Source organism: Ranitomeya variabilis, chromosome 5, assembly GCF_051348905.1.
Source record: "Ranitomeya variabilis isolate aRanVar5 chromosome 5, aRanVar5.hap1, whole genome shotgun sequence".
Taxonomy (NCBI): Eukaryota; Metazoa; Chordata; class Amphibia; order Anura; family Dendrobatidae; genus Ranitomeya; species Ranitomeya variabilis.
The window spans coordinates 30,928,525-30,948,782 of NC_135236.1; the positions used below are offsets into that span (position 1 = coordinate 30,928,525).

The 20,258-nt window shown below is 53.5% G+C and overlaps 1 protein-coding gene across 7 annotated transcripts in view; it reads left to right on the forward strand.

The window, feature by feature from the left end:
* The first annotated feature begins 322 nt into the window (after window positions 1–322).
* The window catches only part of MINK1 (misshapen like kinase 1), a 138,830-nt gene continuing 118,894 nt past the window's right edge, over window positions 323–20,258 (forward strand). For 3 of the 7 annotated variants that reach the window (XM_077261616.1, XM_077261618.1, XM_077261619.1), the window contains exon 1: window positions 324–2,518. In XM_077261616.1, coding sequence (XP_077117731.1) covers window positions 2,462–2,518 — 57 coding nt within the window. In that variant the 5' untranslated portion in view covers window positions 324–2,461. Of the gene's footprint in view, window positions 2,519–20,258 lie in introns of all 7 variants that reach the window. The other 4 variants (XM_077261620.1, XM_077261621.1, XM_077261615.1 and 1 more) reach the window with 3 other exon arrangements.

The window sequence follows — 20,258 nt, forward strand, 5'->3', positions numbered from 1 at the left end:
ATGGCTTATTATCACTTGTCTTCACCATAAACAAAGAATTTCCATGAATTTGCTGCTTTTTTGTAATCGGGCACCTTCCCTTACCCAATATGGCCGCCTCTGCCTCTCGGACGCCTCCTACCCCGCCCTTTACGTAGGTCCCGCCCTTCAATGATTATTTTAACATGACGCAGTAACTCCTCCCCTTAAATCCGCATCAAGCTCCTCCTCCTGCCGAGGCTCCGCCCATCTCAGGTGCTGTCTATTTTGCCGCTGCGGTTTTTCGTCATGTGACATTTCTTCCCAAGACTCCGCCTCTCCGCGCCTTTCTCCACCAATGAGACGAGTCGTGGGCGGTGCCTGAAGCGCCATCCTCCAGGTGCGGCCTCAGCGAGGGAGAACGGAGGACGGGAGCCGGAAGTACCGGAGCTAGAGGGACGGGGGCGGCGGAGAAGACGGGGAGCGGCCGCAGCAGCGGCTACAGGGGCCTCGCAACACCGCAGGCCGGTACAAAGACTAATCCTCCCCGCCCACCATAGCAACCGCTGTCACCTGGGCTGAGGACCCCCAACTGTCCGCAGAGACCCCCAGAGCGTCTGTTACCAGGTCTAAGGACCCCCAACTGTCCGCAGAGACCCCCAGAGCGTCTGTCACCAGGTCTAAGGACCCCCAACTGTCCACAGAGACCCCCAGAGCGTCTGTCACCAGGTCTAAGGACCCCCAACTGTCCACAGAGACCCCCAGAGCGTCTGTCACCAGGTCTAAGGACCCCCAACTGTCCGCAGAGACCCCCAGAGCGTCTGTCACCAGGTCTAAGGACTCCCAACTGTCCGCAGAGACCCCCGGAGCGGCTGTCACCTGGTCTAAGGACCCCCAACTGTCCACAGAGACCCCCAGAGCGTCTGTCACCTGGTCTAAGGACCCCCAACTGTCCACAGAGACCCCCGGAGCTGCTGTCACCAGGTCTAAGGACCCCCAACTGTCCGCAGAGACCCCCGAAGCGGCTGTCACCTGGGCTGAGGACCCCCAACTGTCCAGAGACCCCCGGAGCCACTGTCATAAAGGCTGGGGACCCCCAACTTTCCACAGAGACCCCTGGAGCGGCTGTCATAAAGGCTGAGGACCCCCAACTGTCCACAGAGGCCCCCGGAGCTGCTGTCGCCAGAGCTGAGGACCCACAACTGTCCACAGAGGCCCCCGAAGCGGCTCTCATAAAGGCTGAGGACCCCCAACTGTCCACAGACCCCCAGAGCTGCTGTAACCAGAGCTGAGGACCCCCAAGTGGCCACAGAGACCCCTGGAGTGCCTGTAACAAGAGTTGAGGACCCCCACCTGTATACAGAGACCCCTGAAGTGGCTGTCATCAGGGCTGAGGACCCCCAACTTTATACAGAGACCCCTGGAGTGGCTGTCCTCAGGGCTGAGGACCCCCCAACTGTGTACAGAGACCCCCAGAGCGGCTGTCCACAGAAACCCCCGGAGCGGCTGTCACCAGGGCTGAGGACCCCCAACTTTATACAGAGACCCCTGGAGTGGCTGTCCTCAGGGCTGAGGACCCCCCAACTGTCCACAGAGACCCCGGAGCAGCTGTCACCAGGGCTGAGGACCCCCAACTGTATACAGAGACCCCCAGAGTGGCTGTCACCAGGGCTGAGGACCCTCAGATGTCCAGAGAACCCCATAGTGGCTGTCACTGGTGCTGAGGACCCCCAACTCTCTACAGAGACCCCTGGAGCAGCTGTGACCAGGACTGAGAGCCCCCAATTGTCCAGGGACCCTCTGAGTGGCAGTTACAGGGTTTGTCAGCCAACATCTGTCTAGGGACCCCCGTAGTAGCTGTCACCAGGGCTGGGGACCTCCAGAACTGCTGTCACTGGGTCTGTCCACTTACAATTGTCTATAGCACTGGTGACCTCCGACTCCCAGATCCGCTGTCACAAGGGCTGGGGACCCCCAAGTGTCTATAGGGACCCTAAGAGTGGCTGCCACCAGGGCTGAGGACTCCCAACTGTCCACAGAGACCCCCAGAGCAACCTAAGTGAACAGTTGTGAGTGAAAGGAAGTAATGACCCCCAGGAGCGGCGGTCGCTGGCCCCGGTGACCCTCCGGTGGAGCGGCGGTCGCAGGCCCCGGTGACCATTCCCTGTGGAATCATCTTGGACTTTGAGGAACCATCTGAGAAGACCTTCTAGGGTTTTGGGGTCCCCCTAACGGAGCTCTCTGCCGTGTGTTGCTGCTGGCAGGGGGCTCTGCCTCTTCTCGTGTGGGAGTTCTGACGGTGCGGGGGTGTTGCGGCCCTCACATTGTGCCGTTGTTTGCAGTGTGGGTGTCATGTGACTCACTGCAGCTTGTGATTGTGATCTGACGAACCCGTTACCTGTCGTGGTGTGGTCAGTGATGTGAGCAGCGCCTCCTGGTGTTCAGCTGTGTCATCGAGGACCGTCCATGTGACCAAACCCCCGCCGCACTCAAAGCAAAAAACATGGCTACCGATCCCCCAGCCCGGAGCCTGGATGATATCGATCTCTCTGCATTGAGGGTGAGATGAGGGGATTATTGGGGAGGGGGTTGTATTACATAGAGCTGACACTCTATAATGGGGGTGACCGGGGACTAGGACTAACACTGTGTTTGTGGGCCGGGACTCAAACTTACACTGTGTACGGAGGTTTGGTTGAGTAGAGACTGACTAGTGTCTGACACTGTATGTGGGGTCTAGGACTGACACTATATGGCATTGGAAAGAAACCGGGGATTAGGGCCCAACACTGATGGGGTGGGATGTAAATTAAACTAGGACCCAACATTGTGACTAGGGTTAGGTGCGACACCGCGAACAGAGGTGGGGAGAAGACTGGGACTAGGGGCCTGTGCCGCGTCCGGGAGGAGACTGGGACTAGGGGCCTATGCTGCGTCCGGGAGGAGACTGGGACTAGGGGCCTGTGCGGTGTCCGGGAGGAGACTGGGACTAGGGGCCTGTGCGGTGTCCGGGAGGGAGACTGGGACTAGGGGCCTGTGCCGCGTCCGGGAGGAGACTGGGACTAGGGGCCTGTGCTGCGTCCGGGAGGAGACTGGGACTAGGGGCCTGTGCGGCGTCCGGGAGGAGACTGGGACTAGGGGCCTGTGCGGTGTCCGGGAGGAGACTGGGACTAGGGGCCTGTGCGGTGTCCGGGAGGAGACTGGGACTAGGGGCCTGTGCGGTGTCCGGGAGGGAGACTGGGACTAGGGGCCTGTGCGGTGTCCGGGAGGGAGACTGGGACTAGGGGCCTGTGCGGTGTCCGGGAGGGAGACTGGGACTAGGGGCCTGTGCCGCGTCCGGGAGGAGACTGGGACTAGGGGCCTGTGCTGCGTCCGGGAGGAGACTGGGACTAGGGGCCTGTGCGGCGTCCGGGAGGAGACTGGGACTAGGGGCCTGTGCGGTGTCCGGGAGGAGACTGGGACTAGGGGCCTGTGCGGTGTCCGGGAGGAGACTGGGACTAGGGGCCTGTGCGGCGTCCGGGAGGAGACTGGGACTAGGGGCCTGTGCGGTGTCCAGGAGGGAGACTGGGACTAGGGGCCTGTGCGGTGTCCGGGAGGGAGACTGGGACTAGGGGCCTGTGCGGTGTCCGGGAGGGAGACTGGGACTAGGGGCCTGTGCGGTGTCCGGGAGGAGACTGGGACTAGGGGCCTGTGCGGCGTCCGGGAGGAGACTGGGACTAGGGGCCTGTGCGGCGTCCGGGAGGAGACTGGGACTAGGGGCCTGTGCGGCGTCCGGGAGGAGACTGGGACTAGGGGCCTGTGCGGCGTCCGGGAGGAGACTGGGACTAGGGGCCTGTGCGGCGTCCGGGAGAAGACTGGGACTAGGGGCCTGTGCGGTGTCCGGGAGGAGACTGGGACTAGGGGCCTGTGCGGTGTCCGGGAGGAGACTGGGACTAGGGGCCTGTGCGGTGTCCGGGAGGGAGACTGGGACTAGGGGCCTGTGCCGCGTCAGGGAGGAGACTGGGACTAGGGGCCGCGGTGTGTATGGGAAGGTGAGGAGGAGACTGGGACTAGGGGTTGATTCTGTGTTCGAGGAGGTGGCGGCCCATAGACTATAATGGGCTCTCTCCATGAGAGCTGCAGGTGAGGAGTCAGTGACCTGGAGCGAGCAGGTGTCATGGTGGGGGGCAGTAGACACTCATCAGTGTCACCAGACCAGTGTTGGGTCACAATGTGATGACGGCTTTCTGCTACACTTGGCGTTACTTTCTCTCCATTATGTAGGTCTGTTTGCCCCTTTCCATTTATCTGGGGCTCTGCAGGTTCTTCTCTAATGCAAAGTTGTCTGCCTCCCGGAATATCCCTTGAAACATTCTGTGAGCAACTTATGGGCATGCTGGGACATATAGTGCTCTATTGGGCGTCTGGGGGGGTCAGCGGGGCTTTGCCTGTGGGGAGGAGGGTCAGCGGCGCCTTTCCTGTTAGGTTGAGGGGGGTCAGCTGCGCCTTCCCTGTTGGGCCAGGGGGGAGGGGGAGTCAGTGGCACCTTCCCTTTTGGGCCTGTGGGGAGGGGTCAGCGGCGCTTTCCCTTTTGGGCCTGTGGGGAGGGGTCAGCGGCGCTTTCCCTTTTGGGCCTGTGGGGAGGGGTCAGCGGCGCTTTCTCTTTTGGGCCTGGTGGAGGGGTCAGCGGCGCTTTCCCTTTTGGGCCTGGGGGAGGGGTCAGCGGCGCTTTCTCTTTTGGGCCTGGTGGAGGGGTCAGCGGCGCTTTCCCTTTTGGGCCTGTGGGGAGGGGTCAGCGGCGCTTTCCCTTTTGGGCCTGTGGGGAGGGGTCAGCGGCGCTTTCCCTTTTGGGCCTGTGGGGAGGGGGAGTCTGGGGCGCTTTCCCTTTTGGGCCCGTGGGGAGGGGGAGTCGGGGGCGCTTTCCCTTTTGGGCCCGTGGGGAGGGGGAGTCGGGGGCGCTTTCCCTTTTGGGCCCGTGGGGAGGGGGAGTCGGGGGCGCTTTCCAGTTTGGGCCCGTGGGGAGGGGTCAGCGGCGCTTTCCCTTTTGGGCCTGTGGGGAGGGGTCAGCGGCGCTTTCTCTTTTGGGCCCGTGGGGAGGGGTCAGCGGCGCTTTCCCTTTTGGGCCTGTGGGGAGGGGTCAGCGGCGCCTTCCCTTTTGGGCCTGGGTCCCATTAGCCTCACATTGATGGTTTCTGCCTGCCCTCTACGGATCCCGGCCGGAGCCTCATGTGGCTGAGGATTCGCTACAGTTGTTGCGGTCTGTGCTGCGTGTTGATACATAGTAACAGACGCCCAGCACAGGAGTTGGCCAGTGTTACTGATCATAGTGGATTGTGCAGACTGGATACATTTGTGACAAACCCTCAGCAGCGAGCAGTGTCTGCGTCTGGGCAGCTTGGAGCCCCACCGCTCATCGTTTATCACCACTCCATCCTAAAAGTGGGGAGACAACACGACAATCGATGCTCCCAGTTACCACGGTGACCATAGAATGCAGTGACGGTGTTACTCCAGTTGTCACGGAGACTGTGTCAGAAGCGATTGGGAAAGTATCATTGATTTGGATCCTATGTCAGTGGGGGGGTGGTGATATAACATTATTACGTGTGGCCCCCGTCTTCTCGCCCGCTGAGCTGACAGTCGGATTTCCTGGTGGCTGTGGGTCCAATTGTGGGGGCTGAATCCGTACATATGACGACGTCACCATCTAGGCACACAGCCAAGGGTCAGACGGGCCCTCTTTTCTCACGTTTGAGGGTTTGTTTAAGTGTTATCTAAGCGTTTCATTCACTGACAACAAGCAGAAATGTTATAAATAGTGATCAGTAATTTACATGTAAGGGACGAAAGTCAGCGGTGCCAATAAAGCTGAGGGTTTGGGTCAGTGTCTCAGCCCAAGCTGAGCCGTATTGGCAAGGAATCTAGGAGTGTCTATCCACTGACTGCAAGCAGACATAGACGCGCAGTGAATGGAAAGGTGGTTTGCAGCCCTGCCCACACAGCTGAGGGTTTGGTACTGTGAGCCATCTCGGCCTGGAGTCAGGGCAGGGGTTTGTTCTACTCTGGTACACTGGAACGATCCCTCAGCAGTGTGGGCAGGGCTGAAGGTTTCTCTGACCCTACACTAGCTCACTGCCATGTTATAAGCTGTACCGGAACGCAGGGGTCTCCTACCTGCCCCCCAGGCCAGTACTACTTCCTGTGCTGAAGGCTCACAGGGTTGTATCATGTGCATCACTCCAGTCACCTCCAGAGCTGCACTCTCGGTGATTGCAGCTCTGCAGCACAGATCAGTGGCCTGCTCAGTCCTGACTATTCCCTGTGATCACAGCTTTGGATGTGACCGGAGTATGTCTTGGAAGTAGTGCCCATTCTATAATGTAACTTTCTGAGACTTTAATTTGGGGGGTGTCTCACATCTGTCAGCCCCCTCTCCCACCATAATGGCCCCCGTCTGGTCACATGTCCAGAGATGCGACTGCTCCTCTTCCCATCATATTCCCAGCCTCCCCGCCCTCATCTCCCCGCACCGTCCGTAATACACAAGTGCGCTGTAATAATGGGGGTCGGTCCGTGGCCTGAATGGAGTAATGCTGCCTTAAAGGGACAGAACACAGCTGAAATACCCTTTTCTGGACAAGTCACATCCACTTTTCTTCCTTTTCTCTCCATTATAAACATTACTGCTTGCTGTCACAGAATGGAAACATATCCTGGGCAAATACTTCATCCAGCTGAGGGTATACTACACTGGTATCCAGCCTAGATAAGCAAAACAATCTGTGCTCCCAGCTGAGAGTTTGTTACTAAACGACTTTGCAGCGATATCGCTAGCGATCCGTGACGTTGCAGCGTCCTGGATAGCGATATCGTTGTGTTTGACACGCAGCAGCGATCAGGATCCTGCTGTGATATCGCTGGTCGTTGCTGAAAGTCCAGAACTTTATTTGGTCGTCAGACCGGCGTGTATCGTCGTGTTTGACAGCAAAAGCAACGATGTCAGCAATGTTTTACAATGGTAACCAGGGTAAATATCGGGTTACTAAGCGCAGGGCCGCGCTTAGTAACCCGATATTTACCCTGGTTACCATTGTAAATGTAAAAAAAAAACAGTACATACTCACCTTCTGATGTCCGTCAGGTCCCTGGCCGTCTGCTTCCCGCACTGACTGTGAACGCCGGCCGGCCGTAAACCACAGCACAGGGGTGACGTCACCGCTGTGCTCTGCTTTTACTTTACGGCTGGCCGGCGCTCACAGTCAGTGCAGGAAGCAGACGGCCAGGGACCTGAGGGACATCAGATGGTGAGTATGTAGTGGTTTTTTTTTTTACATTTACAATGGTAACCAGGGTAAACATCGGGTTACTAAGCGCGGCCCTGCACTTAGTAACCCGATGTTTACCCTGGTTACCCGGGGACTTCGGCATCGTTGGTCGCTGGAGAGCTGTCTGTGTGACAGCTCTACAGTGACCACACAGCGACGCTGCAGTGATCGGCATCGTTGTCGATATCGCTGCAGCGTCGCTTAATGTGACGGTACCTTAAGTTTTAGTCTGTATCTGATGCTTCTTAGACTTGTGTGGAGTTTTATTGTGTAGACCGTCCTAAACCAGCTGAATAGGTTGGAACCAAACCCACTGACACATTGTAAAAAGCTCTCAGTGACTCTGACTGCAGGGGAACTGGAGGACCCTGCCGTGACTGCTGAGGAAAGGGAGGACCCCGCTGTGTCTGCTGGGGAAAGGGAGGCCACTGATGTGTTCGGCAAAGAGAGGACCCTGCTGGGGAAAAAGAGGGCGCTGCTGTGACTGCTGGGAAACTGGAGGACCCTGCTGTGACTGCTGGAGAAAGGGAGGACCCTGCTGTCACTGCTGGGGAACGGGAGGACCCTGCTGTCACTGCTGGGGAAAGGGAGGACCTTGCTGTGACTGCTGGGGAACAAGAGGACCCTGCTGTGACTGCTGGGGAACAAGTGGACCTTGCTGTGACTGCTGGGGAACAAGAGGACCTTGCTGTGACTGCTGGGGAACAAGAGGACCTTGCTGTGACTGCTGGGGAACAAGAGGACCTTGCTGTGACTGCTGGGGAACAAGAGGACCCTGCTGTGACTGCTGGGGAAAGGGCAGACCCTGGTGTGACTGCTGGGGAAAGGGATGGCCCCGCTGTGGCTGCTGGGGAAAGTGAGGCCACTGATGTTATGGGTAGAGAGGGCCCTTCTGGGGAAAGTGAGAGCATTGCTGTGACTGCTGGAGAACAGGAGGCCCCTCTGTGACTGCTGGGGAATGGGTGGGCCCTGCTGTCACTGCTGGGGAAAGGGAGGACCCTGATGTGACTGCCGGGGAAAGGGATGGCCCCGCTGTGGCTGCTGGGGAAAGTGAGGCCAGTGATGTTATGGGTAGAGGGGGCCCTTCTGGGGAAAGTGAGTGTTGCTGTGACTGCTGGTGAACGGGTGAGCACTGCTGTGACTGCTGGGGAAAGGAAGGGCCCCGCTGTGACTGCTGGGGAAAGGGAGGGCCCCGCTGTGACTGCTGGGGAAAGGGAGGGCCCCGCTGTGACTGCTGGGGAAAGGGAGGGCCCCGCTGTGACTGCTGGGGAAAGGGAGGGCCCCGCTGTGACTGCTGGGGAAAGGGAGGGCCCCGCTGTGACTGCTGGGGAAAGGGAGGGCCCCGCTGTGACTGCTGGGGAAAGGGAGGGCCCCGCTGTGACTGCTGGGGAAAGGGAGGGCCCAGCTGTGACTGCTGGGGAAAGTGAGGCCACTGATGTTATGGGTAGAGAGGGCCCTTCTGGGGAAAGTGAGAGCATTGCTGTGACTGCTGAAGGACAAGAGGACCCTGCTGTGACTGCTGGAAAAAGGGAGGACCCTGCTGTCACTGCTGGGGAACGGGAGGACCCTGCTGTCACTGCTGGGGAAAGGGAGGACCTTGCTGTGACTGCTGGGGAACAAGAGGACCCTGCTGTGACTGCTGGGGAACAAGAGGACCTTGCTGTGACTGCTGGGGAACAAGAGGACCTTGCTGTGACTGCTGGGGAACAAGAGGACCCTGCTGTGACTGCTGGGGAAAGGGCAGACCCTGGTGTGACTGCTGGGGAAAGGGATGGCCCCGCTGTGGCTGCTGGGGAAAGTGAGGCCACTGATGTTATGGGTAGAGAGGGCCCTTCTGGGGAAAGTGAGAGCATTGCTGTGACTGCTGGAGAACAGGAGGCCCCTCTGTGACTGCTGGGGAATGGGTGGGCCCTGCTGTCACTGCTGGGGAAAGGGAGGACCCTGATGTGACTGCCGGGGAAAGGGATGGCCCCGCTGTGGCTGCTGGGGAAAGTGAGGCCAGTGATGTTATGGGTAGAGGGGGCCCTTCTGGGGAAAGTGAGTGTTGCTGTGACTGCTGGTGAACGGGTGAGCACTGCTGTGACTGCTGGGGAAAGGGAGGGCCCCGCTGTGACTGCTGGGGAAAGGGAGGGCCCCGCTGTGACTGCTGGGGAAAGGGAGGGCCCCGCTGTGACTGCTGGGGAAAGGGAGGGCCCAGCTGTGACTGCTGGGGAAAGTGAGGCCACTGATGTTATGGGTAGAGAGGGCCCTTCTGGGGAAAGTGAGAGCATTGCTGTGACTGCTGAAGGACAAGAGGACCCTGCTGTGACTGCTGGGAAACGGGAGGACCCTGCTGTGACTGCTGGAAAAAGGGAGGACCCTGCTGTCACTGCTGGGGAACGGGAGGACCCTGCTGTCACTGCTGGGGAAAGGGAGGACCTTGCTGTGACTGCTGGGGAACAAGAGGACCCTGCTGTGACTGCTGGGGAACAAGAGGACCTTGCTGTGACTGCTGGGGAACAAGAGGACCTTGCGGTGACTGCTGGGGAACAAGAGGACCCTGCTGTGACTGCTGGAGAAAGGGCGGACCCTGGTGTGACTGCCGGGGAAAGGGAGCACCCTGCTGTGACTGCCGGGGAAAGGGAGGGCCCGCTGTGACTGCTGGGGAAAGGGATGGCCCCGCTGTGGCTGCTGGGGAAAGTGAGGCCAGTGATGTTATGGGTAGAGGGGGCCCTTCTGGGGAAAGTGAGAGCATTGCTGTGACTGCTGGAGAACAGGAGGCCCCTCTGTGACTGCTGGGGAATGGGTGGGCACTGCTGTCACTGCTGGGGAAAGGGAGGACCCTGATGTGACTGCCGAGGAAAGGGATGGCCCCGCTGTGGCTGCTGGGGAAAGTGAGGCCAGTGATGTTATGGGTAGAGGGGGCCCTTCTGGGGAAAGTGAGAGTGTTGCTGTGACTGCTGGTGAACGGGTGAGCACTGCTGTGACTGCAGGAGAAAGGGAGGACCCTGCTGTGACTGCCGGGGAAAGGGAGGGCCCCACTGTGACTGCTGGGGAAAGGGAGGGCCCCACTGTGACTGCTGGGGAAAGGGAGGGCCCCGCTGTGACTGCTGGGGAAAGGGAGGGCCCCGCTGTGACTGCTGGGGAAAGGGAGGGCCCCCCTGTGACTGCTGGGGAAAGGGAGGGCCCCCCTGTGACTGCTGGGGAAAGGGAGGGCCCCCCTGTGACTGCTGGGGAAAGGGAGGGCCCCCCTGTGACTGCTGGGGAAAGGGAGGGCCCCCCTGTGACTGCTGGGGAAAGGGAGGGCCCCCCTGTGACTGCTGGGGAAAGGGAGGGCCCCCCTGTGACTGCTGGGGAAAGGGAGGGCCCCCCTGTGACTGCTGGGGAAAGGGAGGGCCCCCCTGTGACTGCTGGGGAAAGGGAGGGCCCCCCTGTGACTGCTGGGGAAAGGGAGGGCCCCCCTGTGACTGCTGGGGAAAGGGAGGGCCCCCCTGTGACTGCTGGGGAAAGGGAGGCCCCCCCTGTGACTGCTGGGGAAAGGGAGGACCCTGCTGTGACTGATGGAGAAAGGAAGGACCCTGCTGTGACTGCTGGAGAAAGGATGGACCCTGCTGTGACTGCTGGGGAAAGGGAGGGCCCCGCTGTGACTGCTGGGGAAAGGGAGGGCCCCGCTGTGACTGCTGGGGAAAGGGAGGGCCCCGCTGTGACTGCTGGGGAAAGGGAGGGCCCCGCTGTGACTGCTGGGGAAAGTGAGGCCACTGATGTTATGGGTAGAGAGGGCCCTTCTGGGGAAAGTGAGAGCATTGCTGTGACTGCTGAAGAGCAAGAGGACCCTGCTGTGACTGCTGGAGAACAGGTGGGCACTGCTGGGGAACGGGTGAGCACTGCTGTGACTGCAGGAGAAAGGAAGGACCCTGCTGTGACTGCTGGAGAAAGGATGGACCCTGCTGTGACTGCTGGGGAAAGGGAGGGCCCCGCTGTGACTGCTGGGGAAAGGGAGGGCCCCGCTGTGACTGCTGGGGAAAGGGAGGGCCCCACTGTGACTGCTGGGGAAAGTGAGGCCACTGATGTTATGGGTAGAGAGGGCCCTTCTGGGGAAAGTGAGAGCATTGCTGTGACTGCTGAAGAGCAAGAGGACCCTGCTGTGACTGCTGGAGAACAGGTGGGCACTGCTGGGGAACGGGTGAGCACTGCTGTGACTGCAGGAGAAAGGAAGGACCCTGCTGTGACTGCTGGAGAAAGGATGGACCCTGCTGTGACTGATGGGGAAAGGGAGGACCCTGCTGTGACTGATGGGGAAAGGGAGGACCCTGCTGTGACTGATGGGGAAAGGGAGGACCCTGCTGTGACTGATGGGGAAAGGGAGGACCCTGCTGTGACTGCCGGGGAAAGGGAGGACCCTGCTGTGACTGCCGGGGAAAGGAAGGACCCTGCTGTGACTGCCGGGGAAAGGGAGGACCCTGCTGTGACTGCCGGGGAAAGGGAGGACCCTGCTGTGACTGCCGGGGAAAGGGAGGACCCTGCTGTGACTGCCGGGGAAAGGGAGGACCCTGCTGTGACTGCCGGGGAAAGGGAGGACCCTGCTGTGACTGCCGGGGAAAGGGAGGACCCTGCTGTGACTGCCGGGGAAAGGGAGGACCCTGCTGTGACTGCTGGGGAAAGGGAGGGCGTGGCTGTGACTGCTGGGGAAAGGGCGGACCCTGCTGGAGATGCATAGGCTTTTCGTAAAGGGGAGAACTGATGACCAGGATTGAGAATCTGTCGGCAGGACCCCTGCTCCTGAGCCGTCTATATTGGCACATAGGGCATAGGAAGCTGGATAAGTGACACCTTCATATCTGTGATCCCATGTTTTATTCAAGAGAAATCTACGTGTTTCTTAATATGTAAAAGAGCTGTTAAGATCTATGGGCGGGACATAGCTGTCCCTGAGGCTCTGCCTCCAGAGATTATTATAAATGACGGCAGGCGTTATCTGCGTGAGACATGTAGATCAGGAGAGCAGACTGTCAGTCATTATACAGTTGTGGCCAAAAGTATTGACACCCCTGCAATTCTGTCAGATAATACTCAGTTTCTTCCTGAAAATGATTGCAATCACAAATTCTTTGGTATTATCTTCATTTAATTTGTCTTGCATGAAAAAACACAAAAGAGAATGAAGCAAAACATTGATCATTTCACACAAAACTCCAAAAATGGGCCGGACAAAAGTATTGGCACCCTCAGCCTAATACTTGGTTGCACAACCTTTAGCCAAAATGACTGCGACCAACCGCTTCCGGTAACCATCAATGAGTGTCTTACAATGCTCTGCTGGAATTTTAGACCATTCTTCTTTGGCAAACTGCTCCAGGTCCCTGATATTTGAAGGGTGCCTTCTCCAAACTGCCATTTTTAGATCTCTTCACAGGTGTTCTATGGGATTCAGGTCTGGACTCATTGCTGGCCACCTTAGAAGTCTCCAGTGCTTTCTCGCAAACCATTTTCTAGTGCTTTTTGAAGTGTGTTTTGGGTCATTGTCCTGCTGTAAGACCCATGACCTCTGAGGGAGACCCAGCTTTCTCACACTGGGCCCTACATTATGCTGCAAAATTTGTTGGTAGCCTTCAGACTTCATAATGCCATGCACACGGTCAAGCAGTCCAGTGCCAGAGGCAGCAAAGCAACCCCAAAACATCAGGGAACCTCCGTCATGTTTGACTGTAGGGACCGTATTCTTTTCTTTGAATGCCTTTTTTTTTTCTCCTGTAAACTCTATGTTGAAGCCTTTGCCCAAATAGCTCTACTTTTGTCTCATCTGACCAGAGAACATTCCTCCAAAACGTTTTAGGCTTTTTCAGGTAAGTTTTGGCAAACTCCAGCCTGGCTTTTTATGTCTCGGGGTAAGAAGTGGGGTCTTCCTGGGTCTCCTACCATACAGTCCCTTTTCATCCAGATGCCGACGGATAGTACGGGTTGACACTGTTGTACCCTCGGACTGCAGGGCAGCTTGAACTTGTTTGGATGTTAGTCGAGGTTCTTTATCCAACATCCGCACAATCTTGCGTTGAAATCTCTTGTCAATTTTTCTTTTCCGTCCACATCTAGGGAGGTTAGCCACAGTGCCATGGGCTTTACACTTCTTGATGACACTGCGCACGGTAGACACAGGAACATTCAGGTCTTTGGAGATGGACTTGTAGCCTTGAGATTGCTCATGCTTCCTCACAATTTGGTTTCTCCAGTCCTCAGACAGTTCTTTGGTCTTTCTTTTCTCCATGCTCAATGTGGTACACACAAGGACACAGGACAGAGGTTGAGTCAACTTTAATCCATGTCAACTGGCTGCAAGTGTGATTTAGTTATTGCCAACACCTGTTAGGTGCCACAGGGAAGTTACAGGTGCTGTTAATTACAGAAGCATCACATGATTTTTCGAACAGTGCCAATACTTTTGTCCACCCCCTTTTTTATGTTTGGTGTGGAATTATATCCAATTTGGCTTTAGGACAAATCTTATTGTGTTTTTTCATTTAAGACAAATTAAATGAAGATAATAACAAAGAATTTGTGTTTGCAATCATTGTCAGGAAGAAACGGAGTATTATCTGACAGAATTGCAGGGGTGTCAATACTTTTGGCCATGACTGTACGTCTTGCACTGATAACATTTACTATAAGCTTTGTAGGCGGAGTCTAGGGGAGATCTGTGTCCCGCCCATAGAGATCTTAAAAGCTAATTTACATTGTCACGATTCACACCGCGACCGTCAAGATCCCTTAGCCGCTGCCCACAATATGTCACGGATCAGGGTAACTTTAGACCAGCAGACGGCTTCACATGTGCAGAGGGGCTTATCCTAGTTATCCCTCCACTGCCACAATGTGATGAAAAGAACACACACAAGGTTATTGACCTCTTAGTTTACAGCAGGGGCTTATTTTAGGTATCCCACTGCTCTTCAATATACCATGAACTGCAGGGATTTGTGTATATCCCGCTTACAGTTCCACTTAACACTTGCAGCTCTCTGGCGCCCCCCTTACTCTCAGGTCAGATTAGGTACTGCACCTAGGGTAATTGGTCGCCAGATAGGCTGCCTGCTATGTACTGGCTATTGGGCGCGCTGCAGCGACGCGATAACTACTCCCACTCAGGCAGGAACAATAATTATCAAGCCGCAGTCGCTACAGTGAAACCCAAAGGCCTGCACAGTACACGGTATCACTGCCACCAGCCTCGATTAAACGGGTCCGAAGCAAACCCCAAAACAGTAGCGTACTTTCCCTTCAAGAGACAGGGTACGTTTTTAGAGCATGGAGAAATTACTGGCATGAAATAATATACCCACAAAGTTTATGCAGTGTTTATCAAAATATTTTACAAAGATGTTACAAGTGAGACAATTGCAAATATGTACAAGGTAATTATGAAAATAAAGGGGTTAAAGGAAGAAAAGATAACTCACATGTTCTTAGTTCATATCAGTTCAGGCAAACACCATGCTAGGGGGGAGGGGTTCCCAAAAATCCCAATGCATGAGGTACAGCTCTTCAGGTCAGACCCCCATGTTCTTCCAGCAACAGACTCACTGCTGGAGTCCGGCCAAAACAGTTATAGTTTAACCTGGTGACATCACCAAAAAGGCTGGCTATCCCAGTCCCTCCTCTCTCTGCATTCTGACTAAGTATAAGCTAAATCTATCTAAGACTTGTAATTCCGCTGCTGAACATATCATCATTGCACCATACCCCTCATTCATCTCGTATTATCGCTGGCATTCTAGTGAGATCAAATATGTCCTATTTGGGATGTATATTTACAGAGAAATCCCTACTTCTTCCCCTGATGGAGTTAAAAGCTCATGTTTAGAGTGATGGGTAGCTCCTTCGATGGAGATTACAAATATATGTTTTCGTGGTCTTAACTTAAACGATTTGCCTAATATCTTCCAAAAACAGAACAAAAGACTTTCATGATTCTAGAAGCTTCTAGTCCAGTGATACCTGGACACGAGCTTACACGGCAGGAAATGCCGGTCGTAAATGCCTTTCTTCAATAAAACTCCCCTCTCACATACATTGGCAAGGCAGCTCTTGGCTGAGTGAAAGGGAAGGGGGGTTTTTAACCCACAGCTTGCTAGCAACAGAACTAAACTTATATGATATTTCATACCATATCGTGACATACATAATAAGAAAAATATAGATTTCTCTGGAATAAAACCTTGGATCACAGATATGAATGTGTCCTCTTATTCAGCTTCCTATGAGCCCCTGTAGACGGCTCAGAAGGAACCATTCTACGGACTTTTGCCCTATAAGCGCACAGGAGTCTTATTTTTATTTTTTTATTTTTTAAATTTCCAGGTTACATTATTTGGGGGCATCTACCATGAGCACAGTGCTGTGAACACCCCCAGCCGGGCGCAGTCCCAGTTTGGAGTCTGTATAAGGTTATTACCCAGCAATCATTGCTGTCTCCGCTGACTACAGGCAGGATGGGGTTAATAATTCCAAAACTGCAGAGAAGAAAGCAACGTGCTGCAGTGCAGTGTGGGAAATGTGCCAGCAGCGACAGCGCGCGGCCGCCGACTGAGGACGCCGGATGAGCTGTATACTGGTGTACAACTGACGGGGTGTAGTATATAACACACCTGTATCCTCCCCCTGACTGTATACAGTGTATATTATACCGGAGGAGGGGGGTGTAGTATATAACACACCTGTATCCTCCCCCTGACTGTATACAGTGTATATTACACTGGAGGAGGGGGGTGTAGTATATAACACACCTGTATCCTCCCCCTGACTGTATACAGTGTATATTATACCGGAGGAGGGGGGTGTAGTATATAACACACCTGTATCCTCCCCTGACTGTATACAGTATATATTACACTGGAGGAGGGGGGTGTAGTATATAACACACCTGTATCCTCCCCCTGACTGTATACAGTATATATTACACTGGAGGAGGAGGGGGGTGTAGTATATAACACACCTGTATCCTCCTCCTGACTGTATACAGTATATATTACACTGGAGGAGGGGGGTGTAGTATATAACACACCTGTATCCTCCCCCTGACTGTATACAGTATATATTACACTGGAGGAGGGGGGTGTAGTATATAACACACCTGTATCCTCCTCCTGACTGTATACAGTATATATTACACTGGAGGATGAGGGGGGTGTAGTATATAACACACCTGTATCCTCCTCCTGACTGTATACAGTATATATTACACTGGAGGAGGGGGGTGTAGTATATAACACACCTGTATCCTCCCCCTGACTGTATACAGTATATATTACACTGGAGGAGGGGGGTGTAGTATATAACACACCTGTATCCTCCTCCTGACTGTATACAGTATATATTACACTGGAGGAGGGGGGTGTAGTATATAACACCCCTGTATCCTCCCCCTGACTGTATACAGTATATATTACACTGGAGGAGGGGGATGTAGTATATAACACACCTGTATCCTCCCCCTGACTGTATACAGTATATATTACACTGCAGGAGGGGTGTGTAGTATATAACACCCCTGTATCCTCCTCCTGACAATATACAGTATATATTACACTGGAGGAGGGGGGTGTAGTATATAACCCCTGTATCCTCCCCCTGACTGTATACAGTATATATTACACTGTATACAGAGGGGAGTGTAGTATATAACACACCTGTATCCTCCCCCTGACTGTATACAGTATATATTACACTGGAGGAGGAGGGGGATGTAGTATATAACACACCTGTATCCTCCCCCTGACTGTATACAGTATATATTACACTGGAGGAGGGGGGTGTAGTATATAACCCCTGTATCCTCCCCCTGACTGTATACAGTATATATTACACTGGAGGAGGGGGGTGTAGTATATAACACACCTGTATCCTCCTCCTGACTGTATACAGTATATATTACACTGGAGGAGGGGGGTGTAGTATATAACACACCTGTATCCTCCCCCTGACTGTATACAGTATATATTACACTGGAGGAGGAGGGGGATGTAGTATATAACACACCTGTATCCTCCTCCTGACTGTATACAGTATATATTACACTGGAGGAGGGGGGTGTAGTATATAACACACCTGTATCCTCCTCCTGACTGTATACAGTATATATTACACTGGAGGAGGGGGATGTAGTATATAACACACCTGTATCCTCCTCCTGACTGTATACAGTATATATTACACCGGAGGAGGGGGGTGTAGTATATAACACACCTGTATCCTCCTCCTGACTGTATACAGTATATATTACACTGGAGGAGGGGGGTGTAGTATATAACACACCTGTATCCTCCCCCTGACTGTATACAGTATATATTACACTGGAGGAGGGGGGTGTAGTATATAACACACCTGTATCCTCCTCCTGACTGTATACAGTATATATTACACTGGAGGAGGGGGGTGTAGTATATAACACCCCTGTATCCTCCCCCTGACTGTATACACTATATATTACACTGGAGGAGGGGGTGTAGTATATAACACACCTGTATCCTCCCCCTGACTGTATACAGTATATATTACACTGGAGGAGGAGGGGGATGTAGTATATAACACCCCTGTATCCTCCCCCTGACTGTATACAGTATATATTACACTGGAGGAGGAGGGGGGTGTAGTATATAACACACCTGTATCCTCCTCCTGACTGTATACAGTATATATTACACTGGAGGAGGGGGGTGTAGTATATAACACCTGTATCCTCCTCCTGACTGTATACAGTATATATTACACTGTAGGAGGGGGATGTAGTATATAACACACCTGTATCCTCCCCCTGACTGTATACAGTATATATTACACTGGAGGAGGGGGGTGTAGTATATAACACCCCTGTATCCTCCCCCTGACTGTATACAGTATATATTACACTGGAGGAGGGGGGTGTAGTATATAACACACCTGTATCCTCCCCCTGACTGTATACAGTATATATTACACTGGAGGAGAGGGGTGTAGTATATAACACACCTGTATCCTCCCCGACTGTATACAGTATATATTACTCTGTAGGAGGGGGATGTAGTATATAACACACCTGTATCCTCCTCCTGACTGTATACAGTATATATTACACTGGAGGAGGGGGGTGTAGTATATAACACCTGTATCCTCCCCCTGACTGTATACAGTATATATTACACTGGAGGAGGGGGGTGTAGTATATAACACACCTGTATCCTCCCCCTGACTGTATACAGTATATATTACACTGGAGGAGGGGGTGTAGTATATAACATACCTGTATCCTCTCCCTGACTGTATACAGTATATATTACACTGGAGGAGGGGGGAGTAGTAATTTAACACACTTGTATCCTCCTCCTGACTGTATACAGTATATATTACACTCGAGGAGGGGGGTGTAGTATATAACACACCTGTATCCTCCCCCTGACTGTGTACAGTATATATTACACTGGAGGAGGAGGGGGGTGTAGTATATAACACCTGTATCCTCCCCCTGACTGTATACAGTATATATTACACTGGAGGAGGAGGGGGATGTAGTATATAACACACCTGTATCCTCCTCCTGACTGTATACAGTATATATTACACTGGAGGAGGAGGGGGGTGTAGTATATAACCCCTGTATCCTCCCCCTGATTGTATACAGTATATATTACACTGGAGGAGGGGGGTGTAGTATATAACACACCTGTATCCTCCCCCTGACTGTATACAGTATATATTACACTGGAGGAGGGGGGTGTAGTATATAACACACCTGTATCCTCCTCCTGACTGTATACAGTATATATTACACTGGAGGAGGGGGGTGTAGTATATAACACACCTGTATCCTCCCCCTGACTGTATACAGTATATATTACACTGGAGGAGGGGGGTGTAGTATATAACACACCTGTATCCTCCCCCTGACTGTATACAGTATATATTACACTGCAGGAGGGGTGTGTAGTATATAACACACCTGTATCCTCCCCCTGACTGTATACAGTATATATTACACTGGAGGAGGGGGGTGTAGTATATAACACACCTGTATCCTCCCCCTGACTGTATACAGTATATATTACACTGGAGGAGGGGGGTGTAGTATATAACACCTGTATCCTCCTCCTGACTGTATACAGTATATATTACACTGTAGGAGGGGGTGTAGTATATAACACACCTGTATCCTCCCCCTGACTGTATACAGTATATATTACACTGGAGGAGGAGGGGGTGTAGTATATAACACACATGTATCCTCCCCCTGACTGTATACAGTATATATTACACTGGAGGAGGGGGGTGAAGTATATAACACACCTGTATCCTCCCCCTGACTGTATACAGTATATATTACACTGGAGGAGGGGGGTGTAGTATATAACCCCTGTATCCTCCCCCTGACTGTATACAGTATATATTACACTGGAGGAGGGGGGTGTAGTATATAACACACCTGTATCCTCCCCCTGACTGTATACAGTATATATTACACTGGAGGAGGGGGGTGTAGTATATAACACACCTGTATCCTCCCCCTGACTGTATACAGTATATATTACACTGGAGGAGGGGGGTGTAGTATATAACACACCTGTATCTTCCCCCTGACTGTATACAGTATATATTACACTGGAGGAGGGGGGTGTAGTATATAACACACCTGTATCTTCCCCCTGACTGTATACAGTATATATTACACTGGAGGAGGGGGGTGTAGTATATAACCCCTGTATCCTCCCCCTGACTGTATACAGTATATATTACACTGGAGGAGGGGGGTGTAGTATATAACACACCTGTATCCTCCCCCTGACTGTATACAGTATATATTACACTGGAGGAGGGGGGTGTAGTATATAACACACCTGTATCCTCCCCCTGACTGTATACAGTATATATTACACTGGAGGAGGGGGGTGTAGTATATAACACACCTGTATCTTCCCCCTAACTGTATACAGTATATATTACACTGGAGGAGGGGGGTGTAGTATATAACCCCTGTATCCTCCCCCTGACTGTATA